Source organism: Gadus chalcogrammus, chromosome 18 (genome assembly GCF_026213295.1).
Source record: "Gadus chalcogrammus isolate NIFS_2021 chromosome 18, NIFS_Gcha_1.0, whole genome shotgun sequence".
Taxonomy (NCBI): domain Eukaryota; kingdom Metazoa; phylum Chordata; class Actinopteri; order Gadiformes; family Gadidae; genus Gadus; species Gadus chalcogrammus.
Window position 1 is genome coordinate 19,036,764 of NC_079429.1, and position 16,450 is coordinate 19,053,213.

Sequence of the window (16,450 nt, forward strand, 5' to 3'; positions counted from 1 at the left end):
CACACACACAAGCACAAGAACACACGCACACACACGCACACACACTCTCCCTGCAGGTCACCGGGTCACCGATCTGAGGATGTTTTCCTCTATTGTCTTCAGTCACACTAGAGGAAGGGCTTCTTCTCCCTCACTGTGTGTATGTCTGTGTTCGCGTGCATAAAGAGGAAATGAGGCTTCTGTGGGTTTCCTGAGCTGCCTCTGACGAGGGCTTGGTTTTGCGGCGCGCTTGTTAGCTGCTAAGATCTAGTGATGCAGCTACCTCCGCTGTTTACGCTCTGCTTTAGTCTCTCCTCACATGGTCCCTCCCTCTCCGGCACATGCTCCACTACCAAGGCCCATTTACACTAGCAGTCACGGGCAGAACTGTTCTCAGCCCACTGGTCTGCATTACCTCCATTTGTCACCTCCTCTGAATTGGAATGGATTTGAATATTGTTTTTGTATTTCATCTCTGCTTTTGGTGATTACTTATAGTCTATTTACGCGTGTGTGTGTGTGTGTGTGTGTGTGTGTGTGTGTGTGTGTGTGTGTGTGTGTGTGTGTGTGTGTGTGTGTGTGTGTGTGTGTGTGTGTGTGTGTGTGTGTGTGTGTGTGTGTGTTTCTCTACCAAATTCTAGGTAATGTGGAAATGGTCGTGATAGGGGTGACTTAACAAACAGTTTCCAGGGACTAGGCCATAGATTGCTTCTCTTGTCTTGCCGCTATCTTTTTGTCATACCATAATTTGTTAATTTATTAAGTGCATGTCACAAAAGTATCTATCTTTAGATTCAAAATCAACAAAGGTGTAACATTTATTCATTCTTCATTCTAGGTACAGTGCATAACATGTAGGCTACATATAACTTGTAACATCTTTAAAATACATAAACAAATCCAAATATTATGTTGATGTTGCAGTATTTTGAAGCAGGATATATCATTGAATAATACTAGTCCTATATTGTTGTTGAGAGTCTGTATAAGACACATCTGGTGTTGAACCTTTAGTGGCAGCCTGGGTAGGGGAATTCCCCATACTCAACAAGTTCTACAATAATGTCCATGGGGAGGTACGTCCCAAAACCCAGACTGAGAGTGACATAAACAGCAGCAGAGTGCTGCTGTGAGCTGCTGTTCAGAACCATCCTACAGCTCAACAGCAGCTAACGCAGTGGGGACAATGTCTGTTTAAAGTGAGCAAGATATAGGATATTCACCAGGTATTAGCCATGTCAAGTGACCTAGAGACGGGTCCCCGGTACGAGTCCCAGGGAGGCAGGACTCCTCTCTAAAGAGCTGTTGTTTGGTGATGTGACTTCACTATCGGCACACCACAAATACCCTGCTGTAATCAGAACGGCACCTTTCAAAGTTTCAACAATGAATTGATATAACATTAAAGTCCCTGGTTAAAGGGTACCCCACTAGCTCTAGGAGAGTAAAGAGCAGGTTAGGAACTGTGAGCAGTCTAGGACTAGGTTTAACATACAGGTCTTTCAATATATGTAAAGTAGAGGAAACCAGTGCAGACCTTTTTTCATAAATAAATAGATCAATAAATGCACCTCAATAAATGTCTGTGTGTGTGTGTGCAGCATGTTTCTAAAACATTCTCCCAGTTTTTTTAGCACTACTTTGGTGCAAATATCACCAGAGTTCCATGCAAACATTCTCTAGCACTCTCAGTCCATCTCACTTATCGCTCTAGAGCAGGGGTACTCAAGTAGAAATGATGAGGGGCCACACATTTTATTTTCAGTGACTCAAGGGGCCGGTCGGTATACGTGTGACTGAGGCCGATATATGCTCTGTTTTAGGCGTAACGCGTAAGCACGTAAGATACATAACCCCCCCTTGCGCGGTAAAATATCCCCCCTTACGTGCTTAAGTGCGTCGGCCAAAATTCCTGACTATGCGACTAAAACACTACGGCCCTACGCAGCTAGCAAAGACTGTGATTGGCCAGCTAACCACATCCTTTCAGGAGTCTCACATTTCCGGTTTTACAGCATAATAGCGCCATTTTTAAAAGGCCGTGACAGAAGCAAATGAAGAATTTTGAAGAAGGAGAAGAAGAAAACACAAGAACGAATTATGATTATATTAATTATAAATATAAACAAGCCAGCGATTTCCACTTCCACGTCCACAGATTTGTTCGTTGCTCCCCCTACTGTTCTGGCGGAGAATCCCCTTGCAACACGCGCAATCCTTAAGGAACCTTAAAGGAACCGTAAATCAAAACTTGTCTAAAACAAGTCCCTTGTGTAAATTACGTGCTTACGTCTCTGCGTCTAAAACGACCCTAAATCGGCCTTGACTGCTGCTGAGATGGACTGTCTGCCTCGAGTTTGGGAGGGCTGGAGCGGTATGGCGGCTCTAGAGGATGTAGTCCGAACAGGGCTGCGGATGGTATTCACCTTGATTTGGAACGACGGAGGACCAGATATGCCATGGTCACCCTTTTCGCAGACCGTGTGGGTGGATGGGTGCCGGTGGGTGGGTGTGTGCGTGTGCGTGCCCACATGCTCACACTTGGCAGTGTTGTAAGCACAACGACAAAGAGCTGTGTGTTATTGTGTTTCAGAGCTCAATATTACATCATTTGTCTCCCTTAGGGAAGCCTTGAACTGCACACACGCACACACACACACACACACACACACACACACACACACACACACACACACACACACACACACACACACACACACACACACACACACACACACACACACACACACACACACACACACACACACACAGTTTAACCCCAGTAGACTGGGTGACAGAGTGCATGTAGCGGTGTTGGGTGAAGTATCTATGATAAAAACAGGATCCCTAAGTAGGTCATTAGTGTGCTCTCTGTCATTAACGATGAACACAGATGCTCACATGCATTTGTAGACTGAACACCGACAACACACGGGTGCACTGCATTAGTCTTCAGAATGACATCATGGAGGGTGTCCCAGGAATTCATGTGATTGGTTTGTACTCGGTTAGGACCAGCGCCGGGGTCTGCAGACACCATGCAGGGACCACGGAGGCGTGTCTGAGCTCCAGCCTGTGTGCCGCTCAGACAGTCATCTCTACACTCTGCCACACGGCTGCTGGTGGGCATTCAGTGACAGCCCTCGTAACATGACCCCACAATGCCTTCTGCGTTCAAAAAAAGAAACTCTGATTAATTCAGTGGCCTCTTGTGTACAGGGTGATGGAAAGATCTGCTCCGTGGTAAACAGCTGCCCCTCAACTGGTATACAGCAAATCAACGGTCCCCTCCACTGGTGTACAGCAAATCAACGGTAGAAGGGACAGGGAGAACTTTGTGTGTGTGTTTTGGTTGTGACTCATTCTAGACGTTCATCGATATAAATCAACGCAAAATACAGCATCTTTGCAATCCTAACACTGTTTAATGGCATGAACAGCTAATTTAGTGTTTAGTTTAACAGCTAATTTAGTGTTTAAAGCCCTGCTTTTTACCCAGGTTTTCTTCTACTCTAAAAGGCCATAAAATGCTGTGTTTTGGACTGCTTTTGAATTGGCTATTCGTCAGCTAGCACGTTCAATGGGGCGTCTTGATAACTGCGGTCCTCCTCATGACTCTCACACCCTTGAGCAGGAACCTTCTTCAGGTCTTGATGTGTGGTTGTGTCCTGTGGCAGTAGGCAGCAGGCACGCTGACTACAACAGTCTTTTCACAGTTCCGAATCACCCCTACCTTCCTGTAACACACACACACACACACACACACACACACACACACACACACACACACACACACACACACACACACACACACACACACACACACACACTACAATGTAGAATCCAGATGTTTCTCCAGTGTACACAGGGGCAATGAGTGGGAGAAGCAGATAAGAAAACGGCGGATGAATTCATAATAAGGAGCAGGAGGAGTTTGTCAGATGAAGGGGAGAACAGAGCGGGCATGGCTCTCCTGTCCCTGCTGTACCAACACATGATGATGGAGGATACCGCTGATACCTTCTCTGTTATGGTCACACTCTTGGTGAGACTTGACAAAGGCTCAGACAGCTAAAGTTTGAGCACAACTGATGGGCACCAAGCAGAGCCCCTTTGTGTGTACGAATGGAGAGTTGGGGATTGATGTGTGTAGCTACAACGAGGGCTTTAAGGTGCTACTTAAGGCACCAGTGGAACGCACGTGTGTTACTAGATCTGTACTCAAAATGGATTTGGGAACTAAATTTGATTTTTTTTAAGTGACTGGTGTGAGCTACATGACACTGGGATGGATGATCTAACGACCTCACACAACACTAGGGTTTGAGTCAACCACAGAAAACCGATTGAAAAAAATATTCAACCGACTCTACGACCAATCGATAGGTCGATCGGGAAAATGGTAATAATGTGCAGGTTATCTGTAGATGAAGTTAATGGGCCACAGTGCTCTCTACTCCAGGCTGGAGGCTGGAGGAGGAAGTCAGGGGGTTCAGATCCACACACGGTCCGTTTGAGTACTGAATGTTTATCAAAAGTTGAACAGGATAGTGTATCTGTGTACGGTTTAGGCTGATCATTTGTTCCGGTGGACCAACCTGCATTTTAACACTTAAAAATACAATGATGTATACCCTGAAGGTGCTGGTTAAATACACATTGTACACATCTAATGGACCTTTTTGTCTTGAGAAAGAGTGGCTGGTTTAATGTTTTTCCTGTCTTGGTAGGGACCGCAGGTGCCCAGCAACTAGCATCATGTGAAAAAGCATGATGCCCACATGCACCAGATGCTCATGCATGTACCCACACACATACACACGGTGGAGTGTGTGTGTGTGTGTGTGTGTGTGTGTGTGTGTGTGTGTGTGTGTGTGTGTGTGTGTGTGTGTGTGTGTGTGTGTGTGTGTGTGTGTGTGTGTGTGTGTGTGTGTGTGTGTGTGTGGACTACCTCATCAGTGTTTCCCCTACCATATTTTTCCCCAGCTTAAGTGATAAGTGCACACAGTGTTGACGTGCATGTGCACGGTGCTGATAAGTGCGTGTGCAGATGTGTGTGTGCACAGTACAGATGTGCGTGTGCACAGTGCAGATGTGCGTGTGCACAGTGCAGATGTGCGGGGATCAGGGAGGTTGAGGGTCATCACTGATCCCAGTAGGGCTCTGGTTATTTCCAACAAATAAGTGACCTAATTTATTGAGTTGATATTTAAATATCGATCTAGTTTACTAAGATGTGCTACTTTCACTTTTGCCAGCCACCAAACTAACGCAGTGTTTCACGTAAATAGACCTTACTCTGAGGATCACTTGGTATTTTTATCGTTAAATCCATCCGCGATGGACAACACATTAAATGCTCTCTGTCACCTACCCACTTCCACCCAACCATCTGTGAGCACAGCCCCCCTCGCAGCCCGCTCTCAATCTAAACATGATCATCTGGGGAGGAAGGATTGTTGTTTTCCCCGCAGAGAATACGGCTACCCTATTAATTTATAGAATAAATCAGGAGTTCACCAATCAGTGTGAGGCATGCCAGATATACCCACCGAATGGAATCTGTTCCACGGTCTGAATCTCAACCAGGACTCCTCAATTGATTTTGTAGTCCCTTTTTTGGTATGAAAAAGTGAACAGTCTAAGTTAAATCAGTCGACTCTGTATTATATACAGTCTTATGTAGGTTACCCCCACCCTAGAGCTCCAATGGCCACACAGTTCTTGACCTGCTCTTCACTGTTGTAGATCTAGTGGATACAGTTCTTCACAGAGATTTGAATCCATTATTAGATTTTTGAAATGTGAGATGTCTCTGGTTTAATTTCATTTTGGTTCAGCCGTTTTTGAGAAAAGGGTGCTTTGTAAAGCCCCTATTGTTTTGAAAAAATTACCAAACGCGAGACGAACTCAGAACGGGATAAAGTCTTTAGTTGCGGGCGTCACATGGCTCTAAATGACTGTGAATATCTGTTGACTAACCAAGATGGTTATGACCAGGGATAACCGCGCTAGGCCCTACTGTTGACTCCCCACATAACATTATCTACAGGGGTTTGTCCACTAAACTGATGACAAGTCAGCAAGTTAACGTTGTGTTTAGCGGACATTTGATTTGAAATAAGCAACACCATGTGCTTAACGTAACGTGAACACAATTGCCTACATGAACTCTTCCTTGAATAATATCTGCCGGACTCCTGGATTATATATTTTTAACTACTTTGAACTAATCCACGTTACTTGGATTTAGCGACAAGTAGCGGCAGAAATGACACATTATTACTGGAAGTCAGTTGTGTTTTCTCTTCAAGATTCCTATACTTATTCTGAAGTCATTCGTGAGCCACTCCAATGACAGTATAATCATGCCTTCTCTGCAGCAGAACACTATTTAGCTGTCAGTTTTTTTTTCACAATATTTATTCAATGACAATAATGACAATGTAACTGTGGGGGGTTCAGCAGTGGGCACCTATGATGTATATGTCTTCAATAAAACATAAAGCATCTTAGACTAGCCAACATGGCCTTCACCTGGACCAATCTGAATGCTAGTGTTGATGGCTCCCCTCCGCGTGGACAGCCGACATGATGTCCCTGAAGGATAAAGTGCTAGCTGCTGTGTCTCTAATGTTTAGCGAATCCTGTTAATGGACACAGCTAGTCTCTCTTACATCAGCAGCCTTTGTGAGTGAAATAGGAAATGAACGAAAGTGAATGATCAAATCAGTCATTGCAGCCTTGCGTTGCACCAATGTAGTTATATTTGTTAGTGTTATGGCTCTGTTACACAGAGGTGTAACACATAGCTGTTGCACTAATGTCGTTATATTTGTTATGGCTCTGTAGCACAAAGCTGTTGCACAAATGCAGGTATAATTGTTATGGCTCTGTAACACAGAGCTGTTGCACTAATGTAGTTCTATTGGTTATGGCTCTGTAACATGGAGCTGTCACACAAAGCTGTAACACCAATGTAGTTATATTGGTTGTGGCCTCTGTAACACAGAGCTCCACCGATAGCTATGGCCAATGTTCGTGGCATAAGTAACATATTTGACATAATACATGACTGATTAGTATCCAGTCTGTCAGGTCTTCCCAAGTAATGCCTCAGTGTACGTGTACAGCTACCTAGCTTTTAGCTGGTAGCCACAAAGTCGGCCAAGCTACCATGTGAGGCTTTAGCTGGTAATATAAATCTCCCTCTCGTGCCTCTCTCATCGCCAGATGGAGATGGGTTATGGTAATCTGTTTGTGTGTGTGTGTGTGTGTGTGTGTGTGTGTGTGTGTGTGTGTGTGTGTGTGTGTGTGTGTGTGTGTGTGTGTGTGTGTGTGTGTGTGTGTGTGTGGTTGTGTGTGTGTGTGTGGGTGTGTGTGTGTGCAGTGCACACGTCTTTGCAATTCAGGAGGGAGACAGCATGGAGAATAACGAATCATATTGCAGCACTCTCAATTTGAAGCTTTCACCACTCCATTGGCAGGGCCTTCCTTCCTCTCTTCATGCCCACACCATTAAGAGGCATGACAGTATACTGTAAACATTAACACACCCACGTCCTCGCCCACGTACACACACATTCTCAGCTTTTCTCTACACGGTGTGTGTATCAATATGCTGCTTTCACAAATGCTTGCTGGTATTTTTAGGTGGCAGGTGCAGATAATATCAGTGGCAACAGCATCTGTCTCCTGGGTGGTGTTGTCACACAGATAGAAGGGTAGAAAGTATGTTCAGCTCAGCACTGAGTTGTACTTTTGGCCATCCAGCCCCTTTGTTCAATTGAAGTATATTCTAATGTAGTATTCTGGTGGTTATTTATATGTTTATTCTATTTGCATTGTCTGTAATATAAATATTTCTGCCCTCATAGTGAGGTGTTTTATTTTGCAGACGGAATTGTCCTTGAATTGTCCCAGATCCAGACCAACCTATTCCAGATATTCTGACTAATCTATTCCCTTCTCCGGAGAGAAAAAAGACCAACACAAACAGATGGAGAGAGAGAGAGAGAGAGAGAGAGAGAGAGAGAGAGAGAGAGAGAGAGAGAGAGAGAGAGAGAGAGAGAGAGAGAGAGAGAGAGAGAGAGAGAGAGAGGAGAGAGAGAGAGGAGAGAGAGAGAGAGAGAGAGAGAGAGAGAGAGAGAGAGAGAGAGAGAGAGATTGAGGGAGGGCTATAGAAAGTGAGCCAGTGAGAGTGCAAGCAAGCTGAGCCAGGGAGTGTGAGACATTGCAGCTTTCTAGAGGAAGTGTGTCTGTGTGTCCCTCTCTCGCTCTCCCTCTCTGTCTGTTGCGTCAGAAGCTGTTAAAATGTCGGCCATGTAGCTGGTGTGCTCTGCTCTCCTTCTCCTTTCTCCTCTTTCTCTTCATCTGACCGGCTGTCAGACGTCCCTCACCACAGGACACAGTGTGAGGTCTGTGCGTCTATCTCTCTCTGCGTCTGACGCGTCCATGTTAACCTTCCACCGTTCTCTCACGGGTGACTGTGCTGAAGAAAGACTGTTTTGTGGACTCCGTTTGTGTTTTCCGTTTGGTATTTTTGTATTGGTTGCCCAGCCTGTGTCTTTCAAAGGAGTCGTGAGCATGGAAAAGAGGTAATGAATCTCCTCTCTACATCTCTTCACATTTCTTCATGGTAAAGACTGACCTGGAGGTTGGATGGATGGTTATCTGTGTGTTATTTCTAACAACGGCGAAGCGTTTTGTCTCTGTGGACCAGCACTCCCTCGAAGTCTTGTTACGGGTCTCATTATGAACACTGATTGTGAGTCCAGCCTGTTCTGTGTGTGTGCAGTGTTGTATGGAAACAAATTATCTTCTTTTCTGTGTTCAGTGGCTCAAGCAAGTATGCTTTAGACAAAAAGTAAATGTGACATTACTGTACAAAGGTTACAAGACATGGGCACTTGAAGCCCAGCTGGAATCAGATGTCTGTAAATTAGTTCTATCATATCACAGGGCATCTTTGTAACTGTATTTGCTATATGCTGCTGGTCTGGTCGCCCATATGGCTTCAGACTGGTCCGTGTGGTTCTAATCAGCCTATGCACAAGCGTGTTTTATGTTACAAGACAGCAATGGATCCAGTTGGATACTGGCTCTGTCTGTATTGAGCAAGGCACTGCCACGCAAATACTCTCCATCCTTTTCTTATGAGATAATGGATCCAGAACATCTATTTATAGCATAAGCCACACTAACCACCAACTAGTTTCAGAGACACTTGTATTAAGCAATAACTGTTGCAAATATAGACTTAAAAAATGAATGTCATGTTAAAATAACAGCCGGCCTTGTACATTGTGTGCAACATTACTGCTCATTTAGGTTAGCTTATGAGAGTTAGTTGTTCACATTTTAGAAAAGGATAACATCGTGTCTATGAGGCAGTATCTCTGGTTCCTCTCACATTAACAGCTGGGCGGGGGTTCAGTCAGAGTGTATTGCTAGACTACACCCCACAATATCGTCTCTTCAATTATGACCTTCATCGGATTATGGCGAGCGTGCGTGCGTGCGTGCGTGTGTGTGTATGGACGTTGTTCGGTAATATCCATTTTGGAAGATTCAGTCGGCTGTGGCTTTGCTTTCATTTGCAGCAAATCTTATTCCACCCATCTCATCTACAAACCACGCTGTGTGAGAATAACAGCTGCCTTTCCACAAAACAGTTTACTGTTTTCAAGACTCACACTTATGTATCTAGCGCTATAGACCCTATAGCCTCTCTCGGAAGCATCTCCTTCTAGAAGTAGGCCGGAAGGTGTTGCTATTGGAACAACCCAAGATAAGGTATTTTAAAAAACTGGTGTGTGCTCCAAGAAAGGTCCTTCTGAAGATTGTTTTCCAGAAGTCATTGCGTTCGAGTCATTTCTTGTTGTAGGCCAACATCCCATACTCCCGAATACGTACACCTGCTGTTTAGCTGGTCCTCCTTTCAGGAAGGAGAGCGCCACAAAGCCCTTCAGATCTGTGTTGCTGTACATTATAGGGTGTGTGGGAAGACCCTCATGGGAGTCCTGAGAAATGTGGAGAGGTTGCGAGTGTGTATGTGTTTCTATATTTATGTGTCCTAGAAATATTTGTAAAAAAGAGAAAAGCAAAAGCAGGGCAGACTAGAAGCCTTGCTGTTCCGCCACACTCCAAGCCAGATTGGACCAGATTTCCCGCACAATCTGGCAACCGCAGCCAGGGTCGCCAGATTGTGTTAGAAATCTGCAAACCTGCGTACTGCAGCCTGGGACCTTGGTCAGATTGGGTGGGAAATCTGGCCCGATCTGGCAACACTACTCCTAGCCTGCCTGTCAGCTCCAGAGTCTGGTACAGGCATTAGTAAATGTTTGCTACCAATACCTTTAATATGGCTATGTAAGCCCTTCAACATAGCACTATTCAGACATGCTAGAAATAGAGCAGCATAGACTAGTGTAATGTGTTGCTGGCCATAGACGATCAGTAACCCGTCAGTTAACCATCAGTTAACCATCAGTCCATATGCATGTTAGCTCGTGCTTGTGTGTGTGTGTGTGTGTGTGTGTGTGTGTGTGTGTGTGTGTGTGTGTGTGTGTGTGTGTGTGTGTGTGTGTGTGTGTGTGTGTGTGTGTGTGTGTGTGTGTGTGTGTGTGTTTCACAGCATTCCTCTAATCTCTAAACATTACATGACCTTATTATGTAATCACCAACTCATACACACATGCGCACCACACACACACACAGTCTCTCCCCCGTGCTGAGGCTAATTACCAAACAAAATAAAATATGGGTATACAATACAATATATAAATGTATATAATCTAATAGCTACTCATGAAATAACATTAGTGGTTGACCATAAACGCTCTCTCTTTTCTCTACACTCGTATCTGCACCCAGCCTTGAGCTCAGAACCGTAGGCTGACGCATGTCATCGTACAGAGTGTGTGTGTGGGTGTGTGTGCAGTGTAGATGCGGGAAAGGCAACATCAAAGTTGGGTGTACTGCCTTTGAACTGTCAGACTTCCTCCTCATTAATGTATTCATGTGTCTCTCTCATGTTGTCATACACTCTCTGCCACTGATTCTTCCATTGCCTTCCCTTCACCACGTTGCTCTTAGTCGGTCCTTAGTCTCTATTTCACTCTAACTTAAAGATTTCCCATACATGGAAGGGACTCCAACCAGTGGCCCATGTTGTAGTCTAGTGGGTGTTGGGTTGTGGTTGTTTTGGATCCATGAGTTGCACGTCTTTTCTGTTTCCTAATCATGTCTCTCTGTCCTCTCTTCAAGGCATTCAAACCATTGGTTTGGAAGAGCTTGCTGTCCTCTGTAACAGCAGTGGAGTTCCTTTTAGACCGCCAGCTGGACTTCCTGTCCGACCCTTCAGCGTACCAGCCCTACCAGGTAGCACACACACACTGAATCACACCGCTGTGGAGTGTGTGCGGAGGGTGGCTGGTTTAAGCAGCCTCACCTGCCTGAGTCCGACTGATGACGGGACTCTGGGGCTGGGTGAGGCTGCACACCTGTTGTGCTGGAGAAATCAGTGTGCACAGGTTAAACCAGCCATCACAACACACTCTCTGGGAGATATCCTACATGTCAACATTGAGCACCAGTTCATGTATCATTGTCAATCAACTTCTACATTAAACCGGTTTTCCAACACCACCGCCCAGTGTCCTTAGCCCAGTAAAAGACACCTGGTGGAGCTTATGTAAGGTCCATGCTACACACTGCCTAGGTAGCTTGTAGCATGGACTATGCATGTTATGGCTGGGCCAGAGGCATGGCCTCACTGGCTGGGCCAGAGGCTGGGTCTCTTATGTTCTCACTCTGCAAGGGTTGCTGCTAAACTCAGATTTATCGCTCATATCAGATTTTTGGTTTGGCTGTTCACATAGTTGTTTAAACAGGCACATATGAGGTCCCGATGTGACCTGGGCCTTTTGGGTCTATTCATTGGTCGGAGCCCGACTCTGACGGCAGAGCTTCTGGCCGTCAGAAAAGGAAAACATCTTATTGATCCTCCATGTCCTCCATGTTGGTATTTGCGGAGTAACTTGTGAACTGTGATGGATGTCGATCGAAAGTGACGTTGAAGACACAGGTCACATCATGTTTGGGCCACTTCTCCTGGCAGTGTGAACAAGTTTTCCGCTAAGCTCTCGGGTTTTCTAGGAAGGTATATTAGGTCATATGGGAGGCCTGTGCTTTCTTTATTAATCGAACAGTTGCAGAATAGTCTAATGTTTGAACAGACCGCTGTGGCTCGTGATGCGGCACACAATCATTTATCAGAAATTCTGATAACCTTTGCAAGTTCAGAACAAAGTCAATAAAGGCATGTTTTCAGCAAGACCAGTTTGGAATTCCTACCCGTTTAAATCTGAACTTGCACATGTGTTCATTTTTGTTGGAAGGTTGTTTTTGCTGTGGACAGATCTGATATCGAAGTATGAGTTCGACTAGCTGGAGCTCAACACACACAAAAGGCTCTTTTGTGAAGCCGGATGCATCGTAGATTTCAGACGTGTTGTAGGTCTGTAAAGAAAGAACCCATAAACCTGGAATGGCTTCCAACGATCCTAATCGCCTTCACCGACCTTATCTTGCATGTATGGCTTTATGTAACTGTAATGTATTCTAATCACTTCCCCCCAGCTACACTCCCTAGACACCTGTCCTACTATAAATAGGAGAGGCACACGCACTAAGCACATACACAGGCACACACACTCGGCACGCACGCACACACTCATGCACACACACAGACACACTCTGTGGTGGCTTGACCTGGACTTCTGTCACCCTCTCTATCTTGCTTGAAATCTCACTGTTGGTCTCACAAACCTCTCTGTGACCAATAAGAAGTGACCATGAGTCCACCTAGAAGAGGTTGAGGCCACGCTGTGACGTTCTGATGGCCAGACTATTATAATACGAGATGGCTCAGCGTGGCAGACACTTGGGAGGGAGTTGGAGGGATGGCCCAGAGCTCCGGAGGTCAATGGATGACTCAATACAGAGTCCAGGCACTCTTACTCATATTTATACTCACTTCCATATGAAACTGTTTTTCAATCATCCCAAGTTACTCAGACCAAAAACATGGGCTGCAGTTGAAGGACAGAAGCCCCAACTCATCGTGGCGCAGACCGGCCCTCCCCCTTCTTCTTCTTCTGCTGGACAGGAAGACGTGAGGAAGAGGAGAGGGAGAGCGGGAGGGAGGAGGCAGAAGAAGGAGTAGAAGTAGCTCTGTTTGGCACAAGCTGTACAATGAAGTCACTGTTTAGTTAGCCAACCCTACCCTTCGTCTGGAGAGAGAGAGAGAGAGAGAGAGAGAGAGAGAAGAGAGAGAGAGAGAGAGAGAGAGAGGAGAGAGAGAGAGAGAGAGATAGAGAGGAGAGATAGCGAGAGAGAGAGAGAGATATAGAGAGAGAGAGAGAGAGAGAGAGAGAGAGAGAATAAGCGGGCTGCAGCTGCTATCCCTTGGAGGGTCAAACACACACAGATACAAGCCCTCCTTTGGTGGAGTGCAGCTGACAGCACCCCCAGACTAACTTTATGGCCTTATGCCCTGGAAGGCATTGAACACAATTCTATCTCTTTCTTTCTCTCTCTTTCTCTCTTTCTCTCTCTCTCTCTTTCTCTCTTTCTCTCTTTCTCTCTCTCTGCTCTGACTACTTCTTACTCAGTCAGTCTGTCTTTGTCACTCTCTCCATTTCAACACAAGCCACACACACACACACTGGGCCTATTCATTCACTCTGTCCAGCACCCTCTTCCCCATCACATGCCACATTTACTCCTGCGTCACATTACTGTAACAACAACTTCTCTCTCTCTCTTTCTCTTTCTATCACTCAAACACAATCACTCACTCACTCTCACACACACACACACACTCACTCTCACACTCACAAACACACCCTCTCACGCAGACACACACAAACACACACACTCTGTCATGTCATTTCCCACACGCTGTTCCCTACACATGTGTAGGTGTGATCCATGTTGTAGAACAGAGCCAGCTGGCCTACAGGCCCAGCCCACCCTTTGGAGAAGGATTCAGTGTATATTGGGGGAGTCATGACACAACAGGGGTTTGGATGGCATGGATGGGGGAATGTCATTGGACGAGGCTCAGTGTAAAACTGTTCCTGGACCATTCCTACTTGAGTACCATTGGGCGACTGTGGTCGTTCCAGGTGTAAGACAAAGGCAGACACCATGAGGGTTTATCCTCTCTATGAAACAAACATAAACTTTTGTGATGGAAGAATAACAATTTCCTTTTTGCGATTGTTTGAAAAAACGAAACATATACCCCTCTAAGACTTCCAACTATGAATAAGTCTGCTGTCAAAACGTTACTTCGGCTCTCTATCATTTATGTTTATCTCCCGCTAGCAGACGTTATTTTCTGATGAGAAAGTCGACTCGATAGTACACTTCTTCATGTTTGTTTCATGCCCGATACAATTCGGTAACACACTGGCTGAGGTAATGATGTCCCGGCGCCTCGTTGGCCTATCATTAAATCCTGACGGCAGACAGTAGGCGAAATGATAAATGAGCATTCTACCTCCAACCGCTCTACGGTACCCCGTTACAATCGTAATACAATAAGGCCCGGTAACGGCCAATGTCTCAACACAAATGAAGCACTTCCTCATTGTGTAGCTCGTGTCTGGACTCTGAATAGGGCCCATGCCTGGTCTGCCAGCGTGGCGAGGCGGTTGTTCTACTGATGCAATCAGTTCCTCTCTGGAGGGGAAGTGGCCCCCAGGCGTGGAGGTGATATCCTCCAGGGCGTTGGGCCGTGGCGGCGGCGTTGGGCCCCCCGTGCGAGGGCGAGCGGGTCTGACAGCTGCAGGTGGCCGTACCGCTGTGTCTCTGTGGGTTGAAGTGAGAACGATGGCTTGTCCGTTCCTGTCTGGAGTCCGCTTGCTAACTACCATCCATTTTTGTACAGTCCATTATAAATGGCCATAACTTTGGCTACGTTCACAACTTCAATATTTATAAGCCCCGATTGGAAGGCGCCTCACCTTGTGTAGCTGGCAGTGAGGTAACCAGAGCTCCCCTGTGGTGGATCTCTGGATGGCAGTCCGACCATGAGCCGCACACCTCAGCATGTTGTACCAGGGGAGTCGCTGCTTCTCAACACCCTCCTCCTCTGACACAATCATGTTTTCAAACTGGAATATCATCATTTGGGGGCTATCCCCCAAGCATGTTTTCATATTGCAATTAGATGCTGATTTAGCATATCAAGTGAATAATCAGTCATTTTTTTAATTTATTGACAGCCGTAATATAATTGTCAATGTTTAATTGGCCTGGCTGTCTGATCTGAATCCATGGAAACAACACCAGTGTTTATCTCACCGCTCAACAATGCATCTTCCTCAGACCCTCGCTTGGCAGGCCTGCGTGATATTCAGAGAAACTGGTGATCTGGTGGTCATGGAGACTGTGTTGCCTTGGTAACTGTCTAAAAGGCCCACCATTGGCCAAAATAGACAGCAGAACGTAGTAAAAATATGTGTAACACACACACACACACACACACACACACACACACACACACACACACACACACACACACACACACACACACACACACACACACACACACACACACTGTTTATATGGTTACATTTTCTTAGGGGATTCTTTTGTCCAACCGAGTCTAGAAAGGGAGACTCGTTACACCATATATTAAATAATTTCCCTCTGGGATTATTAAAGTATCTATCTATCTATCTATCTATCTATCTATCTATCTATCTATCTATCTATCTATCTATCTATCTATCTATCTATCTATCTATCTATCTATCTATCTATCTATCTATCTATCTATCTACTACCTCATAACTCTCATTGTTTCATTGAGAAGCGGATGGGCATCAAACTAGGCCAGCTAATGCTTTTTGTGATTGCCTTGAAGAGAAGTGGTCTACGGTAACGCCACAGGCGTTTCAGTCTCTTCCTATCGCGGTTAGGAAGCGGTTGTGAGTTGGTGATGAAGAGACTCATGTTTTCTCTGTATAGAGAGGCAGGTGGAACCAGACCCATGTTTAGAGGTACTTCACACTCAATGTAGATGGACTAGCGATAACTTCTCATCTAGATAGAATCTGGCCTCTCATAAACAACCCCTCCATCTAAACACATGATTCAGGGCGTGTTGTGCCGTTGGTGTAAAGAGTTGTTGAACAAAGATCCAATCTAGACATATCTATTGTGTAAAGCGTAGGTTTATCGACTATGGGGGCTCTCAGCTACCTGGTGTCTGACTCTACTGGAGCCTCTGGCCCTGTTCAGCACCACTGGAACACTGCAGCAGAACGGAACGGTGGCGTGTGAAAGAGACATAATGAGGAGCAGGGAGAGACACACAGAGGGAGTGGAAAGAGGGAGGCGGCTGGGGGAAGGTGAACTGAAAGACATCACCACATCTAGGCTGCAGCTCTGGGAG

The 16,450-nt window shown here is 45.6% G+C and overlaps 1 protein-coding gene across 1 annotated transcript in view; it reads left to right on the forward strand.

The window, feature by feature from the left end:
- LOC130371014 (probable JmjC domain-containing histone demethylation protein 2C) overlaps positions 1-16,450 on the forward strand; it is an 86,646-nt gene that overhangs the window by 42,363 nt on the left and 27,833 nt on the right. Inside the window, 1 exon segment of the mRNA XM_056576613.1 lies at positions 11,248-11,361. Coding sequence (XP_056432588.1) covers positions 11,248-11,361 — 114 coding nt within the window.